We start from the raw sequence: 15,062 nt of genomic DNA on the forward strand, positions 1-15,062 counted from the left end.
GGTCCCACGGGAACTTGTCGCAGAATGGCCATTCCGAGGATATATCATTGTATTGTTTTAAAACAATGAAGAATGGCCTTTCGGAGTAATTGGAAGAACTTTGGACACCCATATTACTATAATTACATCCAAAAATATAAAAAGTGCTTTAATTCCGGAACACATCCTCGGACTGCCGGATTTCCGGGAACCAGATGAACCACTTCCGGCTCTGTTATAACCACACTGAAAGTGGATAAGTTCCTGAATCTTTTGGTGGTAAAAGTGTCCGAATCGGTCAAAAATTTCCAAAGTTACAAGCGTTTCAATTTGTGGGTACCCGGGTACCCTTGTCGAGCACTTAAGGGGTAAAAAAATTCGAAGCCCCCCCATTCCACCCCCTTAAGTGTTACATGAAAACTTATTTCATAAAAAGTTGCAATTCAACTAGTTCTTAGATGTCACAGAGTTTCACTATCCTTGATCAAAGAAAACTTAAGAATTTCGTACTTTGAAAGCTGAAAAGGTACCCGGGTACCCTGTCGAACACATAACGGTTAATAAGCATATCGCTCACTCAATAGCGATTATAGCAAAAAGAAATGCAGTGCATGTCATACAGCAAACACCCGGGCGATATCACAATAGATCAACTGTACTGGTCGCAGTGATGAGTCCACGCATGGAAAAAAAATGTATTCGCTCATTCGTCACTGAAGCTACTTCTTGGATCAACCAAACAAACTCCGAGTTGGTGGTCGGCTAAGACTTGTTGCAGAATCGTACGCCGTTCGATATCCCATGATTATTTCAGGCAACTATTCTTTCTCGCGGAAGGTGGCAGTCGTATGCCACGAAATGGTACTTTATTCGGGCCCCCGTATGACAGTCGCCAAATCCGGCTAGAGTTCTGGCCGTTACAAAATAGAGGACTAGCAAATCATATTTTTTGCAACGGTATTTGCTGCTTCCGAAGTAAGCCTCTCTCAGTTTCACAACCCCCTGGTCAACTCCCAAAGCCAAGTGCAATTCCCACTCGTGTCTTTGCTGTCACCGGAGGAGTCGACTATGGTGGCCTGGTATATCTGAAGCCCGTGCTTCGTAAAGTAGCATCCCAAAAGGCCTACATCACCATCTTCGTAGGCTTCTGCAGAAAAGCTGTTCACCTGGAGCTAGCGGATATCTCACTACCGCCGCTTTCTTAGGTGTCATGCGACCCTTTATATCCCGTCGAGGTCTACCCGTCGAGGTACACTCGAATAACGGCCTGAACTTCCAAGGTACTTCTTGGATTTTTTCTCAGCTTAATCAGTCTCAAAAATGTCAAAAGCGAGTTTGTTCTCTACATCCGACAGTTTAGAGCTCTACGATTTGTTGAATGATCCATCTACGTCGGCTGAGATCGTCAATAAAACTTCCCAGCGTGGCATCGCATGGAAGTTTATCCCGCCGCGTGTGGCTAACTTCGGTGGCCTCTGGGAGGCTGCCGTGAAGTCTGCGAGTATCATCACTCATTCGAATTTTGGGTCAACGACAACTTCCATTGGATGACATGTCAACGGTTCTCATCCAGATAGAAGTGGTCATGAACTGTTGTCAGAGGATCCAGATGAGCTGGACGTGCTCACTCAATAGCATTTCCTCACGGGCACCTTTCTTCTGACAATGTCTCCACAAACCGACTGCAGCACTACCAACAAATGCAGCTGCTCTCTCAGCAGCGTCTTTCAGGAAGGTAGCTGGTATAGGGTGTCATTCCAAAAAATCTTTCTCGAAAAGTTGTCAGGTTTTGAACGCTAGTAGCTTTGTGGTTTCCCGAACGATTTTCAATATTCTTACACCAATCGATTGGAATATCTTCTAAGAATTGGCCCAAATGAAGAAAAGTATGGATTCTTGATGTTGAACTATTGAAAAATTGAAAATAATGAACCTATATTTTACCTGAATTCTCGCTTCGTGATTGGTTGGAAGATTCTTTACGATGATCTAAACCAATTTGATATCTGTGCTTGGGAGGTGCGCCAGAAAAAATTACACAAGTTCGTCGTCCCAACAGATCGCAAATTCTTTACTGCGAGACAAATAAACCTAGACGAATTTGATATCTATGTTGGAAAAATGTGCTACAGCTGTAGTGTTCGGTTATAATATGACTCTGTATGAATACGAATGCTTGCCGTTTCATTAGAAGTGTAGTGAAAAGATGTGCTGAATTGGTAAAATCCCTTCAACGTGGAGAACCATGGGTAATAAAAACAATTACTGTAAGGTAGCAGGAAAGCAATAGTTTGTGTTCTTGATTTTGTTAAATTGTTTCCAAATGCACATAGAAATAACAAATAACTCTGAAATCTTTTGAGGATTGAACGTGTGCAATGTTACTACTTTGATAAATGTTACATACAACACATGTCGCATGTCTGTATGTTGCTTGTTGCCAAAAGGTTATCTTTTTGTGTAAAACTTTTCGCCCAATTCAATAACATGTTCAACCGAAATTGTACGATTTGAAAAAAAAAAAATGGGTCAAGTGTAAGTCCGCAAAGTTTTGATGGGCGCTGGCATGTTTTTCTTCTCTTTCTGTGCCTACCAGTATTTTGCGAAGTTCTCTCCAGAACAATAAGAACATTATATTGTAGTTTTTTAGAAAATATATTCGGAGCCGATTCATTTAAAAACATTCGTAGCCTTATTTTCTTCCGCAAAAGATGTTAGTTCGTATTTCGTACGAGAGCACATTCGTGGCACATTTTGCACTACAACGTTTTTGATGTACGGCTATTGTCTGGCATCGTTAGCATCGGGCTGCGAATACTTGTACAATTATGATCTACTTCATAAACAGGCGTCCTGGCGTCCATTGCGATTCTCGTTTCGAGTGATTTTGGTTCGTTTCGACCATTCGTTTAACGTGGTCGAAACGAACCAAAATCACTCGAAACGAGAATCGCAATGTCACCCTCTGGTTCTGTAGTTTGCGGCGTCGTCAGCGACAAACCAGCTCAACTTCGATTCACAAGCATGTCAGTTTTTTCGGAGAAAACAGAGACATCGCTTATTTTCAATATGTGTCCGTATTATACTATTTATATTTTAAGCTTTTACAACATTCGTATAATGCACTAAGCATTTATTATTTACGAGTCCACTTCGTGGTAGAACAGTTTGTTTTTGTACAGTAAATCATGTTGTATTCTTAGTGTAGTGGCTCTGTACTCGTAGTTTTCCTGGATTTCTTCCCTCTCCATCACTTGCTGGAATTTACCATCAAAATAGGCATTTCGGTTACTCTTGGGTATTCTTCTCCATTCCTCTTGAAGGGCCGCAGCACCTAACTCCTCCGAAAAAGGTGTAGCACGTAGTTCTCGGAGATCATGGGTCGCGTGGCTGCCTGACATTCAACCGAAGAAAAAACTCTCAATTAGATTTTCTGTGTTGAAGGTTTTACGGGAACTTGAAGTTCCTCGAGCTTTTGCTTTGGTACAAATGTTTGACGAAACAATATCTCTAGCTCATTGTCGCAAGTTTTGGGCATGATAGAGGACCGGTTTTCCGGATAAACTGACGCAACTGATCAGAGCTACATTGGATCGAGTGATGTGTTTTGTACGCATCTCTGGGACACTCTACAGTCCCTTTGAGACGCGGCGAGGGTTGCGACAAGGTGATGGTTTATCCTGCATGCTGTTCAACATCGCTCTTGAGGGGGTCATCCGACGAGCGGGCATAGAAACGAGAGGCATGATTTTTACCAAGGGTAGCCAACTTCTAGGTTTCGCAGATGACTTCGATATCATAGCCAGGAACTTTGCGACGGTGGAAGCAATCTACGCCAGACTGCAAGCGGAGTCTAGGAGAATTGGGCTAAAAATAAATGCGTCGAAGACCAAATACATGAAAGGAAGAGGCTCAAAGGAAACAAATGCGCGCCTCCCACGGACGGTAACTGTTGACGGCGACGAACTAGAAGTGATAGAGGAGCTCGTGTATTTGGGATCGCTAGGGACCGCGCACAACAACACTAGTAAGGAGATCCAGTGGCGCATCCAGTGGCCAGGAAGCATACGCCGCCGCACGAAGCTAGCAATGTATAAAACCCTTATTAGACCGGTAGTACTTTATAGACTTGAAGCCGTGACGCTCCTCACGGAGGATATATGCACCCTTGCCGTGTTGGAGCGTATGAATCACGAGCTACAGGCACTGCTTGGGGAGACTCCCATCGTACATCTAGCGTAAGTTAGAAGGCTACGGTGGGCCGGACACGTCATTAGGATACCGGACGACAGTACGACGAAAATAGTCCTCTTCAACAACCCCACCGGCACTAGAAACAAGGGGGCCCAACGTGTACGATGGCTCGACCAGGTCGAAAGCGCGTTGCGACTTCTGAGACGACTAGGAAATTGGCGACGAGTGACCCAAGATTGAGTTGAATGGAGACGAGTGCTTGAAACAGCACGAGCCACCCCGGCTCTATGCTGAAGAAGAAGAAGAAGAAGAAGAAGAAGAAGAAGAAGAAGAAGAAGAAGAAGAAGAAGAAGAAGAAGAAGAAGAAGAAGAAGAAGAAGAAGAAGAAGAAGAAGAAGAAGAAGAAGAAGAAGAAGAAGAAGAAGAAGAAGAAGAAGAAGAAGAAGAAGACGAAGAAGAGGACCGGTTTGCCGATGCCCGGATGCGAGGAGCACGTGCTCGACGGCACACAGGAGAGATTCGCCAGCAACGACACACGGAGTTCCCAAAAAACGGCGAGGTGTAAGAATTTTGCTATACTTGTGATATGCAATGATAGTTTTGGCAACCTACTTATTAACAAAACGGTGGTAACAGCCAGGTGGAAGGAACACTTTCAGACGTTGTTTAATGGAGAGGTAAACACAGAAATCAGCAGGAACTGAACAAGAATGGTGAGCGATCAAGCTGTAGAAACACAAACACTGGAAGAGCTAAAGAAGGCAATCAGTAAGCTGAAAAACAGTAAGGCTGCTAGGATGTACGGTATCCCAGCTGAACTTCAAAAAGCTGGGACCAGGCGGCTGTACGAAGCAATCCACTGAATCATTGTCGGAATCTTGGAGAAAGAACAAATGCCAGAGGAATAGTTGAAGGACATCGATTCAAGCTTAAAAACTATCGAGGTATTATTCCATTACTCAATTCTGGTTACAAGGTTCTCTCCCGTATCCTGTTTTGTAGACTCAGACCGTTAGTGGAGTCCTTCGTGGGCGAGTACCAAACAGGTTTTCGTGAGGGTCGCTCCACGAAGGATCGGATGTTTACCCTGCGTCATTTACTAGACAAGTTCCGGAAGTACAACTTGCAGACTCATCATCTTTGTGTTTGTGAGCTTTAAGGCGGCGTACGATTCAGTCAAACGAAATGAGGTGTGGCAAAGAATACCAGAACGTGCTTTTCCGACGAAACAGGTTGCTAGAAAGGTTAAATCATGCGTCAGAATGACGGGTGCGAGCTCAGCCGCTTTCGTGGCGTTGCATGGACTGAAGTAAAGGGAGGCACTCTCTGATCTGCTATTCAACATTGCCTTGGAAGTTGCAATACGAATAGTAAATGTGGAAAAAGATGGGACTATCATCATGACATCTCATCCGCTTTTTGGTTTTGCGGATGACGTCGATATCATCGGAATCAATAGTAGCACAGTGAAAGAGGCATTTGGGCCTTTTAAACGGGCAGCATCGAAATTGATATTTCCTATTAACGCAGCCAAAACGAAGTAAATGTTTGCTGGCAGCAAGCCTGGGAGTTCAAATGGTGTTGGTGCCGAGGTGGAGGTGAATGGGGAACGATATGAAGTACTGGAGGAATTCATATCCCTTGGTACACTCGTGACATGTGACGTCGATGTAAGCCGGACTTTCTACGGATTAAAAAGTCAGCTGAAGTCCCGTAGTTTGCAAAGTCGCACAAAAGTGGCGTTTTAGAGAATACCAATCTGTGCTTGGTGGTAAAATGAAAAATGGAGTGTGACACAGCCGCATGAACAAGTAGAACTGTATCAAGTATACAAATATACTGATATATAACGAAGGAAGTACAATGTAACAGGCTGCGGTGGGTTCGGCACGTGGCCAGAATACCCGTCGAAAAAGCTTTCAAGCCTATTTTCGGCAGAGAATCAGAAAGAGTTTGCCGTCGAGAACGATGCATGTTTAGTTGGTGATCGAGGGGATTCGAGAACGGCAGCCCAGGACCGACAGTACTAGAGGACCGTAATTCGTTCAGCGCAGAATCGATCATGTCGCCACTGAAGTAAAATAAATCACTGCCTAGGAAACCAATAAGCATAACCAATGCAATTCAAATGCCAGCCAGTAAGTATTAAAGTCACTTTAAATGCTATCTTAAAGCTACTTTGGTAAAATATATGGCTACTTTACTGCTAGCCCTCTTATAGTGCTGGTAATACTTATTTGCAGCTGATTACCGACAAGAAGAATTTGAATTCTTATATGTATTCAAAAAGCTAATAAACGGCAACGTGCAGTATTAAATGCCAGATACGCCAAAAAGCGGTTGAATTACTGCTTATGTTAATGCTTATTACACAACATTTTCAAAATTTTGCTTGACTGAGAGGATACTGTCAAATGAGTCGAAATTGTGTCAAAGTGATCAACCCATCCGTGGTTGGAGATTTACTAATAACAATCGATTCGTTCCACATCCAATTTAGATTCCTACAGTATTTTATAAGGAAGCTTCAAGACAGTTGTATCAAGTTCTTGATAAAAGAAACCCCCGTCTTCACCATTTGATCATCACGCAAGCATATTTTAAATTTCCTCTGCTACAGTTTACGTTGATTACCTTCTTCCAACACAGCGACTCCACTCGTAAACAGTTAATTCATCTTTATGATTAAAATGTGCTGCTATAAATTGAAAGTGGAAACCAACCGGAGCGATGTTTGTTCCGACATAAGTTACCCCCGATACCTTGGAGTCGGAAGCAGCCAGTCGCCGGTACGGCGCGGTGCGGCACCATGTTGGTAGGTAGGTAGGTACGAACGGCACTGCCTGTGAAAAGGCTCTGTTGTGCAATCAAAGCGACACACGTCGTACACAAAACTCAAACGACAGTCGATAAAGTCAGGAAGCGCAACCGAGCAGGGGTTTGTTAGCATTCGAAACTGGTTGTATTTGTACTTTTGAACTTCGATGCATGGGATGTGCTCGATGCAAGTAAACATGTCGCTTTATCTTTTGAACAATCATCTTCGGTGAAAGGGCAAAGCGGCAACGTTCGGAGAGGAAATTACATCCTTCATCAGATTCGTTTCCGTATCCGCACTTCCACAAATAGTTGGGGTGCACCCTGCCTCCACCCAGCTATGTAAGCGATGCAGTGGGAATAGTAGTTTTAATTATCTTTTGTTGTACTTTTGAAATGGGTGGAGTCTTTTATGCTGCAGGGTTTGTATTTGCTGAAGGGAAGTCAAAATGTCTGCTCAATTTTGATGTGATTTTCACTAACGTTGATGAAGTTAACTCTCGTTGGAACGTACCAGCAGCGTTTGAAGGAGTCAAATTACGTCATGAAGTGAAAATAAGATCTCCATCGAATAGCTATCGAGTCATTTAATCTATGTTGTTGGTTCTTCAATACAGCAAATTGAATGCAAAGCAATCACTTTCCCGTAGTGATTGCGCTTATATAACACTGATTGCTTTTCCAATCACACACGCAAACATACGATCCTTCATATACCAGCTCACGTTTTGGAAGAGTCTTTAGATATCGCTACCTCTACGTGCCTCGTAGACTCTTGCACTGATCAGGATCATTATAAAATAAAAATAAATATGTCCTTCCCTGCCATCACTGTCCGGGAAACCCCCCCACCCCCTCCCCCCGTAGTTCAGTTTCGATCGAATTTCCGCACAGTTGATTATGTGACGAGACAATCAATTTTCTCCTTGCCGCCGTTCGTCGTTTGGGCCGTGGCGATGCAATCCTTCCGCTCGCTCGTCTCCTGCTTGGTGGCACCTTATTGGGACGCCTCGTTTCGATCGATTTCTCCGGCCTCGAACTGACGCGCTATTTGTGTGTATGTGTATACGTATGTCTGCACAATCGTGCCTGTCTGAGATTCCGGCCGACTAGGCCGTCGGTCGGAGCTGAATGGTTCAGAATTGCAAGTGAAATTGACGCGAACGACGACGATGGCTGCCTACGTAGTTGGCAGATATAGTCTGGCGGACACAAAATGAAAGAACTCAATCAGAAGCCAGACTCAAACGTCAAACCGGCGGCGGAGCCAATTGAATCGGGCGTTGCGTCGGTGGAAAAAAGTATTGCAATCTTGCTGACAGCTTATTCTTTCAATTGGTCACATTCCATTCTGAGACCTTCTTAATACACTTTTACTCACTTGATTTCAGTGAAATTTTCAAAAATTTGACCTGGGTGTTCCCATTCATATCCACCGAACTGTCTACATTTAGTGACTCTAGGGCTGCCTTGGTTGGTGGGCGCTTTTCTCTGCTTCCGCTGTTTCCTTCCTTCGTTTGGCAATTAGGATGGAATTCAGCCCAACAGGCGGCTGTTGCGATTCCGCTCGCTCGTCGGAATCGTGCCGGTTCGGTTTTTTTTAAACGTCAGAATGGTTCATAGAAACGTCGCTTCCGGTTTTTATGTATGGGCAATATCGCCCGTTAAGAGAGGAAATAATTTGCTGAAATAAATTGCGGCATTGAAGTAGGTACTGTGATTTGAATTGACTCATTTTTATATGTAAGAAACCTTCCGTCGCCTAGTTACAGTCGCTTGTTCAAGACTAGTTGAACATCTCACAAGGATTGTGTCGTCGAATATAGCCGAAAGGCGATGCAGTTGACATGCAATCTGGGAAGATTATTTTTTTAGGTTTTTATAAAAAAAAGTGGACATTCATTTATTTATAACTTGTGCTGTCCACTATGAAGCTTTCAATCTCTAAAGACCTGTAAAAACGTAAAAAGTTTTATAAGTTTCCTAAATGAGCTATTGGCGAACTCATATACTTACAAGTTCAACATACTCTGGTTTACAGAAGCAGTACATCACTTTGGTTTAGCAATAAAAACTCGGAAATTTTTTTTAAGCTAGCGGAATTGAATAAATTGGTAAATACTATCTCGCACAATAAATTGCTGCGATATGACCTGAAGCAATTTAAAATTTTATGTTCTAAAAACCCATTAATTCCCATGAATAGAACAGAAATTGTTTTTCCCTCGAAAATTGGTATAACGACTACGACAGTAACTTTTGCGCTAGCTGATAGGCATTGAAATGCCTGTGTTTAGGACATTTAAATTTTGGTCGAATTCGACACATTTAACTACATGGTCTGAAAATGTGCACACTAATACTAGAGCAGACCCGTTTGGGAAGGTGGGAGTGCCGGAGGGGGGGGGGGGGAGAGGAGTTCTCAAGCAGGAAAACAGCCAAACAGGATGTCGAGCTGGATGATCCGCAAGCGAGAGAGGGGCTCGGGGTTGTTGAAAGGTACTCGTCGTCGCTTTAGAGCCAAAAATCTCAACACGGGGTGGGCTGACTTTAATTTCGGCTGGAAAACCCGCTGCTGGTTTCACAAATGAAGGAGGTCGGTACATCAGGTGTTATGTTCAACGTTATATTAAAATTTTCAAGAGCGTTATTATGCCCATCTTCTGGCACACCGGATTCGGCGGCAAAGTAAAGTGGCTCCATCTTGCGCTGTTTGCCGTTGTGGCCATGGACGAACCGACGGTTCTTATCGCGAATCAATTATGAAATATTCATTCTGTTTGCTAAGTTCTTTTTGCTCTGTCTCTCGTTCAATTGCCATGTTTTTCCCTTGAATCCTAGCAGGATTTTGCATTCGTTCCAACCTTGGTGGCCATTTATGCCGGTCGATGGCATTCGAAAAAGATTGCGGCAAATGTGAACGAACGAATGAATGGATCGGCAAGTGGGGGGAACGTGTTGTTTCTCTTTCTGGCAAATTGGATCGAGGCGAAGCGGAAACAGAGCTGCGGAAACAATGAAGACAATTCTTGATTGAAAATGAAACAAATGGAGGGCTTCTAACAATGGACCAAGCGAAAGTTCGGGTCGACGAAATTCGAACGGGAGTGAAATTCCGTTCCATTGCCTTTTTCGATCAAATTAATAAGCAACGAGAAAATTGATTGCATGCCAGGTTCTATCGAGCAACCAATCGAGAGCATTATAATGAAGTATGGAGGATTTTAATAAATTAAACTGCCTGCGGCAGAACGTTTTGCAAGTTGGCTCTTATGTTTGCTTTCGGTTCGGTATCACTTTAAGATTATTTTCCTGTTTTTTTTCTATTTGCAGATGCCCCTCGTTGCAAGCCTGGCTCGGAACAAACGTCGGTTGGTTCACTGAACATGCACTCGTTGCACGTTAAATGTGAGGTGGAAGCCGACCCACCGGATGCCGTCCGATTCAGCTGGACCTACAACAACACTCGGAACGTTTCACCGGTGCTGAATTCACGCATCAGCTCGCACGGTCTGGTCAGCACCATGACCTACCTGCCGCAGTCCGATTCGGAGCTGGTCACACTGGCCTGCTGGGCCATGAACAGCGTCGGCCGTCAGACGGTGCCATGTCTGATACACATTTTACCTGCAAGTAAGTGGTCAGTCGGTTCGTTTGGTGTCGGTTGGAAAATGAATCAATAATTCCTGGCGTACGTCGTTAGAGATTTCTCTACAAATTGAAGTTTTCTGCTTAACTGACCGTTTAGAACCGGTCAGCCATAAACTATGCCCAATATTCAGTTTCTCTGTGTAGCGTTCTTTCGTATTATTCTTGAATGAACATAAAATGATTGAAGACATAGCGGGTAAAAGCACACGTTTAGTCAAACTTTAGCGTATCAACTAGTCCAGTTCCATGCGATAGGTTATCGCTTTGAATTTAAGTTTCAAGACAGTTTCATATACGTAAATGACGTTCTGTAATTCATCAGGTTATAATAACCCACAATGGTAATCCAGTCTTGGAATTAATAAGTACTTGACTTGACTTGACTTGACTTGACTTGACTTGACTTGACTTGACTTGACTTGACTTGACTTGACTTGACTTGACTTGACTTGACTTGACTTGACTTGACTTGACTTGACTTGACTTGACTTGACTTGACTTGACTTGACTTGACTTGACTTGACTTGACTTGACTTGACTTGACTTGACTTGACTTGACTTGACTTGACTTGACTTGACTTGACTTGACTTGACTTGACTTGACTTGACTTGACTTGACTTGACTTGACTTGACTTGACTTGACTTGACTTGACTTGACTTGACTTGACTTGACTTGACTTGACTTGACTTGACTTGACTTGACTTGACTTGACTTGACTTGACTTGACTTGACTTGACTTGACTTGACTTGACTTGACTTGACTTGACTTGACTTGACTTGACTTGACTTGACTTGACTTGACTTGACTTGACTTGACTTGACTTGACTTGACTTGACTTGACTTGACTTGACTTGACTTGACTTGACTTGACTTGACTTGACTTGACTTGACTTGACTTGACTTGACTTGACTTGACTTGACTTGACTTGACTTGACTTGACTTGACTTGACTTGACTTGACTTGACTTGACTTGACTTGACTTGACTTGACTTGACTTGACTTGACTTGACTTGACTTGACTTGACTTGACTTGACTTGACTTGACTTGACTTGACTTGACTTGACTTGACTTGACTTGACTTGACTTGACTTGACTTGACTTGACTTGACTTGACTTGACTTGACTTGACTTGACTTGACTTGACTTGACTTGACTTGACTTGACTTGACTTGACTTGACTTGACTTGACTTGACTTGACTTGACTTGACTTGACTTGACTTGACTTGACTTGACTTGACTTGACTTGACTTGACTTGACTTGACTTGACTTGACTTGACTTGACTTGACTTGACTTGACTTGACTTGACTTGACTTGACTTGACTTGACTTGACTTGACTTGACTTGACTTGACTTGACTTGACTTGACTTGACTTGACTTGACTTGACTTGACTTGACTTGACTTGACTTGACTTGACTTGACTTGACTTGACTTGACTTGACTTGACTTGACTTGACTTGACTTGACTTGACTTGACTTGACTTGACTTGACTTGACTTGACTTGACTTGACTTGACTTGACTTGACTTGACTTGACTTGACTTGACTTGACTTGACTTGACTTGACTTGACTTGACTTGACTTGACTTGACTTGACTTGACTTGACTTGACTTGACTTGACTTGACTTGACTTGACTTGACTTGACTTGACTTGACTTGACTTGACTTGACTTGACTTGACTTGACTTGACTTGACTTGACTTGACTTGACTTGACTTGACTTGACTTGACTTGACTTGACTTGACTTGACTTGACTTGACTTGACTTGACTTGACTTGACTTGACTTGACTTGACTTGACTTGACTTGACTTGACTTGACTTGACTTGACTTGACTTGACTTGACTTGACTTGACTTGACTTGACTTGACTTGACTTGACTTGACTTGACTTGACTTGACTTGACTTGACTTGACTTGACTTGACTTGACTTGACTTGACTTGACTTGACTTGACTTGACTTGACTTGACTTGACTTGACTTGACTTGACTTGACTTGACTTGACTTGACTTGACTTGACTTGACTTGACTTGACTTGACTTGACTTGACTTGACTTGACTTGACTTGACTTGACTTGACTTGACTTGACTTGACTTGACTTGACTTGACTTGACTTGACTTGACTTGACTTGACTTGACTTGACTTGACTTGACTTGACTTGACTTGACTTGACTTGACTTGACTTGACTTGACTTGACTTGACTTGACTTGACTTGACTTGACTTGACTTGACTTGACTTGACTTGACTTGACTTGACTTGACTTGACTTGACTTGACTTGACTTGACTTGACTTGACTTGACTTGACTTGACTTGACTTGACTTGACTTGACTTGACTTGACTTGACTTGACTTGACTTGACTTGACTTGACTTGACTTGACTTGACTTGACTTGACTTGACTTGACTTGACTTGACTTGACTTGACTTGACTTGACTTGACTTGACTTGACTTGACTTGACTTGACTTGACTTGACTTGACTTGACTTGACTTGACTTGACTTGACTTGACTTGACTTGACTTGACTTGACTTGACTTGACTTGACTTGACTTGACTTGACTTGACTTGACTTGACTTGACTTGACTTGACTTGACTTGACTTGACTTGACTTGACTTGACTTGACTTGACTTGACTTGACTTGACTTGACTTGACTTGACTTGACTTGACTTGACTTGACTTGACTTGACTTGACTTGACTTGACTTGACTTGACTTGACTTGACTTGGCTATTGTCATTGTGAATTTACTACTACGAAACACGAAAGAGCAAAAGCGAGTCTTTTTCATAGTAGTAAATTCACAATGACAGTAATTCTACACGCAAAATAATAAACACGCCCTTTCCACGTCAAAAATCACGTAAATTTCTCTACAAAGGGTTACGTGAATATCAGTTGAACATTATTGGAAAATACAATAACATCTATCTGCTTTCCATGTAAATGCACGCATACTAATGCAAACTACGTTGAATTCAAGTAAATAGTACGGGAAAAGTTGGATGGAAAATATTCGCACAACGTTTCCCTTAATTTCGACATGAAAATTATTTTGAGTGTAATGATCATAAAAATGCAATGAAAAGCTTACGGAAAGGCAACGAAAATAACATTAAAATACAATTAAAAGACACAAAAACAGCGACAAAGAGAGCATAAATACGACAAAAAATGTTATAAAGCGTGACTAGGCCCACGAAACATACGAATTAGAAGATAAAAAAAAATCGAAAAAACTAGAAAAAAGACGACGAAAGAGTAACGGAAACATAGTAAAAGGACAACAAAAATTGTAGTCTTGGCCATAAACAGGACGACGAAAACTATCGTGAAAGAGACGGAAATGCAGCAAAAAGATGATGAGATGACGACAAAAGACGATTAAAAACAAAATGAAGAAACGACAACAAATAGGCAACAAATAGATGCCAAAACAGCAACATAAGAGATGTCTAAAACGACAAAATCAATAATCAAGTAACAATCAATACCAAAAACGTTGAGCAAACTACAAAAATTCTATCAAATTGATGGCAAAAAGACTATGAAAGCACAGAAAAAACTGAAACAACGAGATGTTAAAAAGATGACAAATACGAAGAAAAGACAAAACAAAGATAATTAAATTACGGCGTCAAAATGACGACAATTAGATGACAAAAAAAAACTACAAAATACCGTTGAAAAAACAGCATATAAACGACAAAAGACGATGGAAAGCCGGAGAAAAGACAGCGTAGTGATGACAATTAAGCGAAAAAAACAATAAATGACAAAAAAATGATTAAAAACGCTGAAAATACGATGGAAAAGCGACAAAAATGTCAAAAAAGACTACAAAAAAGTAAATACAAAAGACGACGGTCCAAAAATAACTATAAATCGTCAAAAAAACAAAAAGATGGTGTAAAGATATCCGGAAACAGAGACGCCAGATGCTGAAAAAATGAAAAACATCTAACAAAAAAGAGCAAATAATAACAAGAAGACGACTGCAAAATGCGACAAAGCACAGATAACAAAAAAACGATGAGAAATGAAGGCTGAAAGACGAAAAAGAATGACACTATAACTGGCTACAAATTGCGTAAAAATCTCGATTGTTGGCTGCAATTTGTTTTTTTCACTTCACGGTTTACATCGTTGACACATTTCAAACCCATATTCGGTACCAACACTACTTGAACTCCTACTTTTCTCACCAGAAACCACGTGCTTCGCTTTTGGCTGTACTAATGGTGAGTCGCAATCTCTCTGCTTTCAATTTACAAAGCCTAAAGGGTTCTTCCACTGCTCGGCGGGTTGATGTTGATGACATCCGCAAAACCATAAGGCATTTTACAGCTCGTGATAATTGTTCCGTTCCTTACAAAGTGTGCTCTTAGTATCGCTCTTCCAAAGCACT

General features: G+C 42.0%; 1 protein-coding gene across 1 annotated transcript in view; it reads left to right on the plus strand.

Moving 5' to 3' along the window:
• LOC128745603 (hemicentin-1) overlaps nt 1-15,062 on the plus strand; it is a 149,410-nt gene that overhangs the window by 68,077 nt on the left and 66,271 nt on the right. Inside the window, exon 11 of the mRNA XM_053842681.1 lies at nt 10,324-10,623. Within this exon, the coding sequence (XP_053698656.1) occupies nt 10,324-10,623 (300 nt within the window). The remainder of the gene's footprint in view (nt 1-10,323; nt 10,624-15,062) is intronic.

The sequence above is a fragment of the Sabethes cyaneus genome, chromosome 1 (assembly GCF_943734655.1).
Source record: "Sabethes cyaneus chromosome 1, idSabCyanKW18_F2, whole genome shotgun sequence".
NCBI classification, from domain to species: Eukaryota; Metazoa; Arthropoda; class Insecta; order Diptera; family Culicidae; genus Sabethes; species Sabethes cyaneus.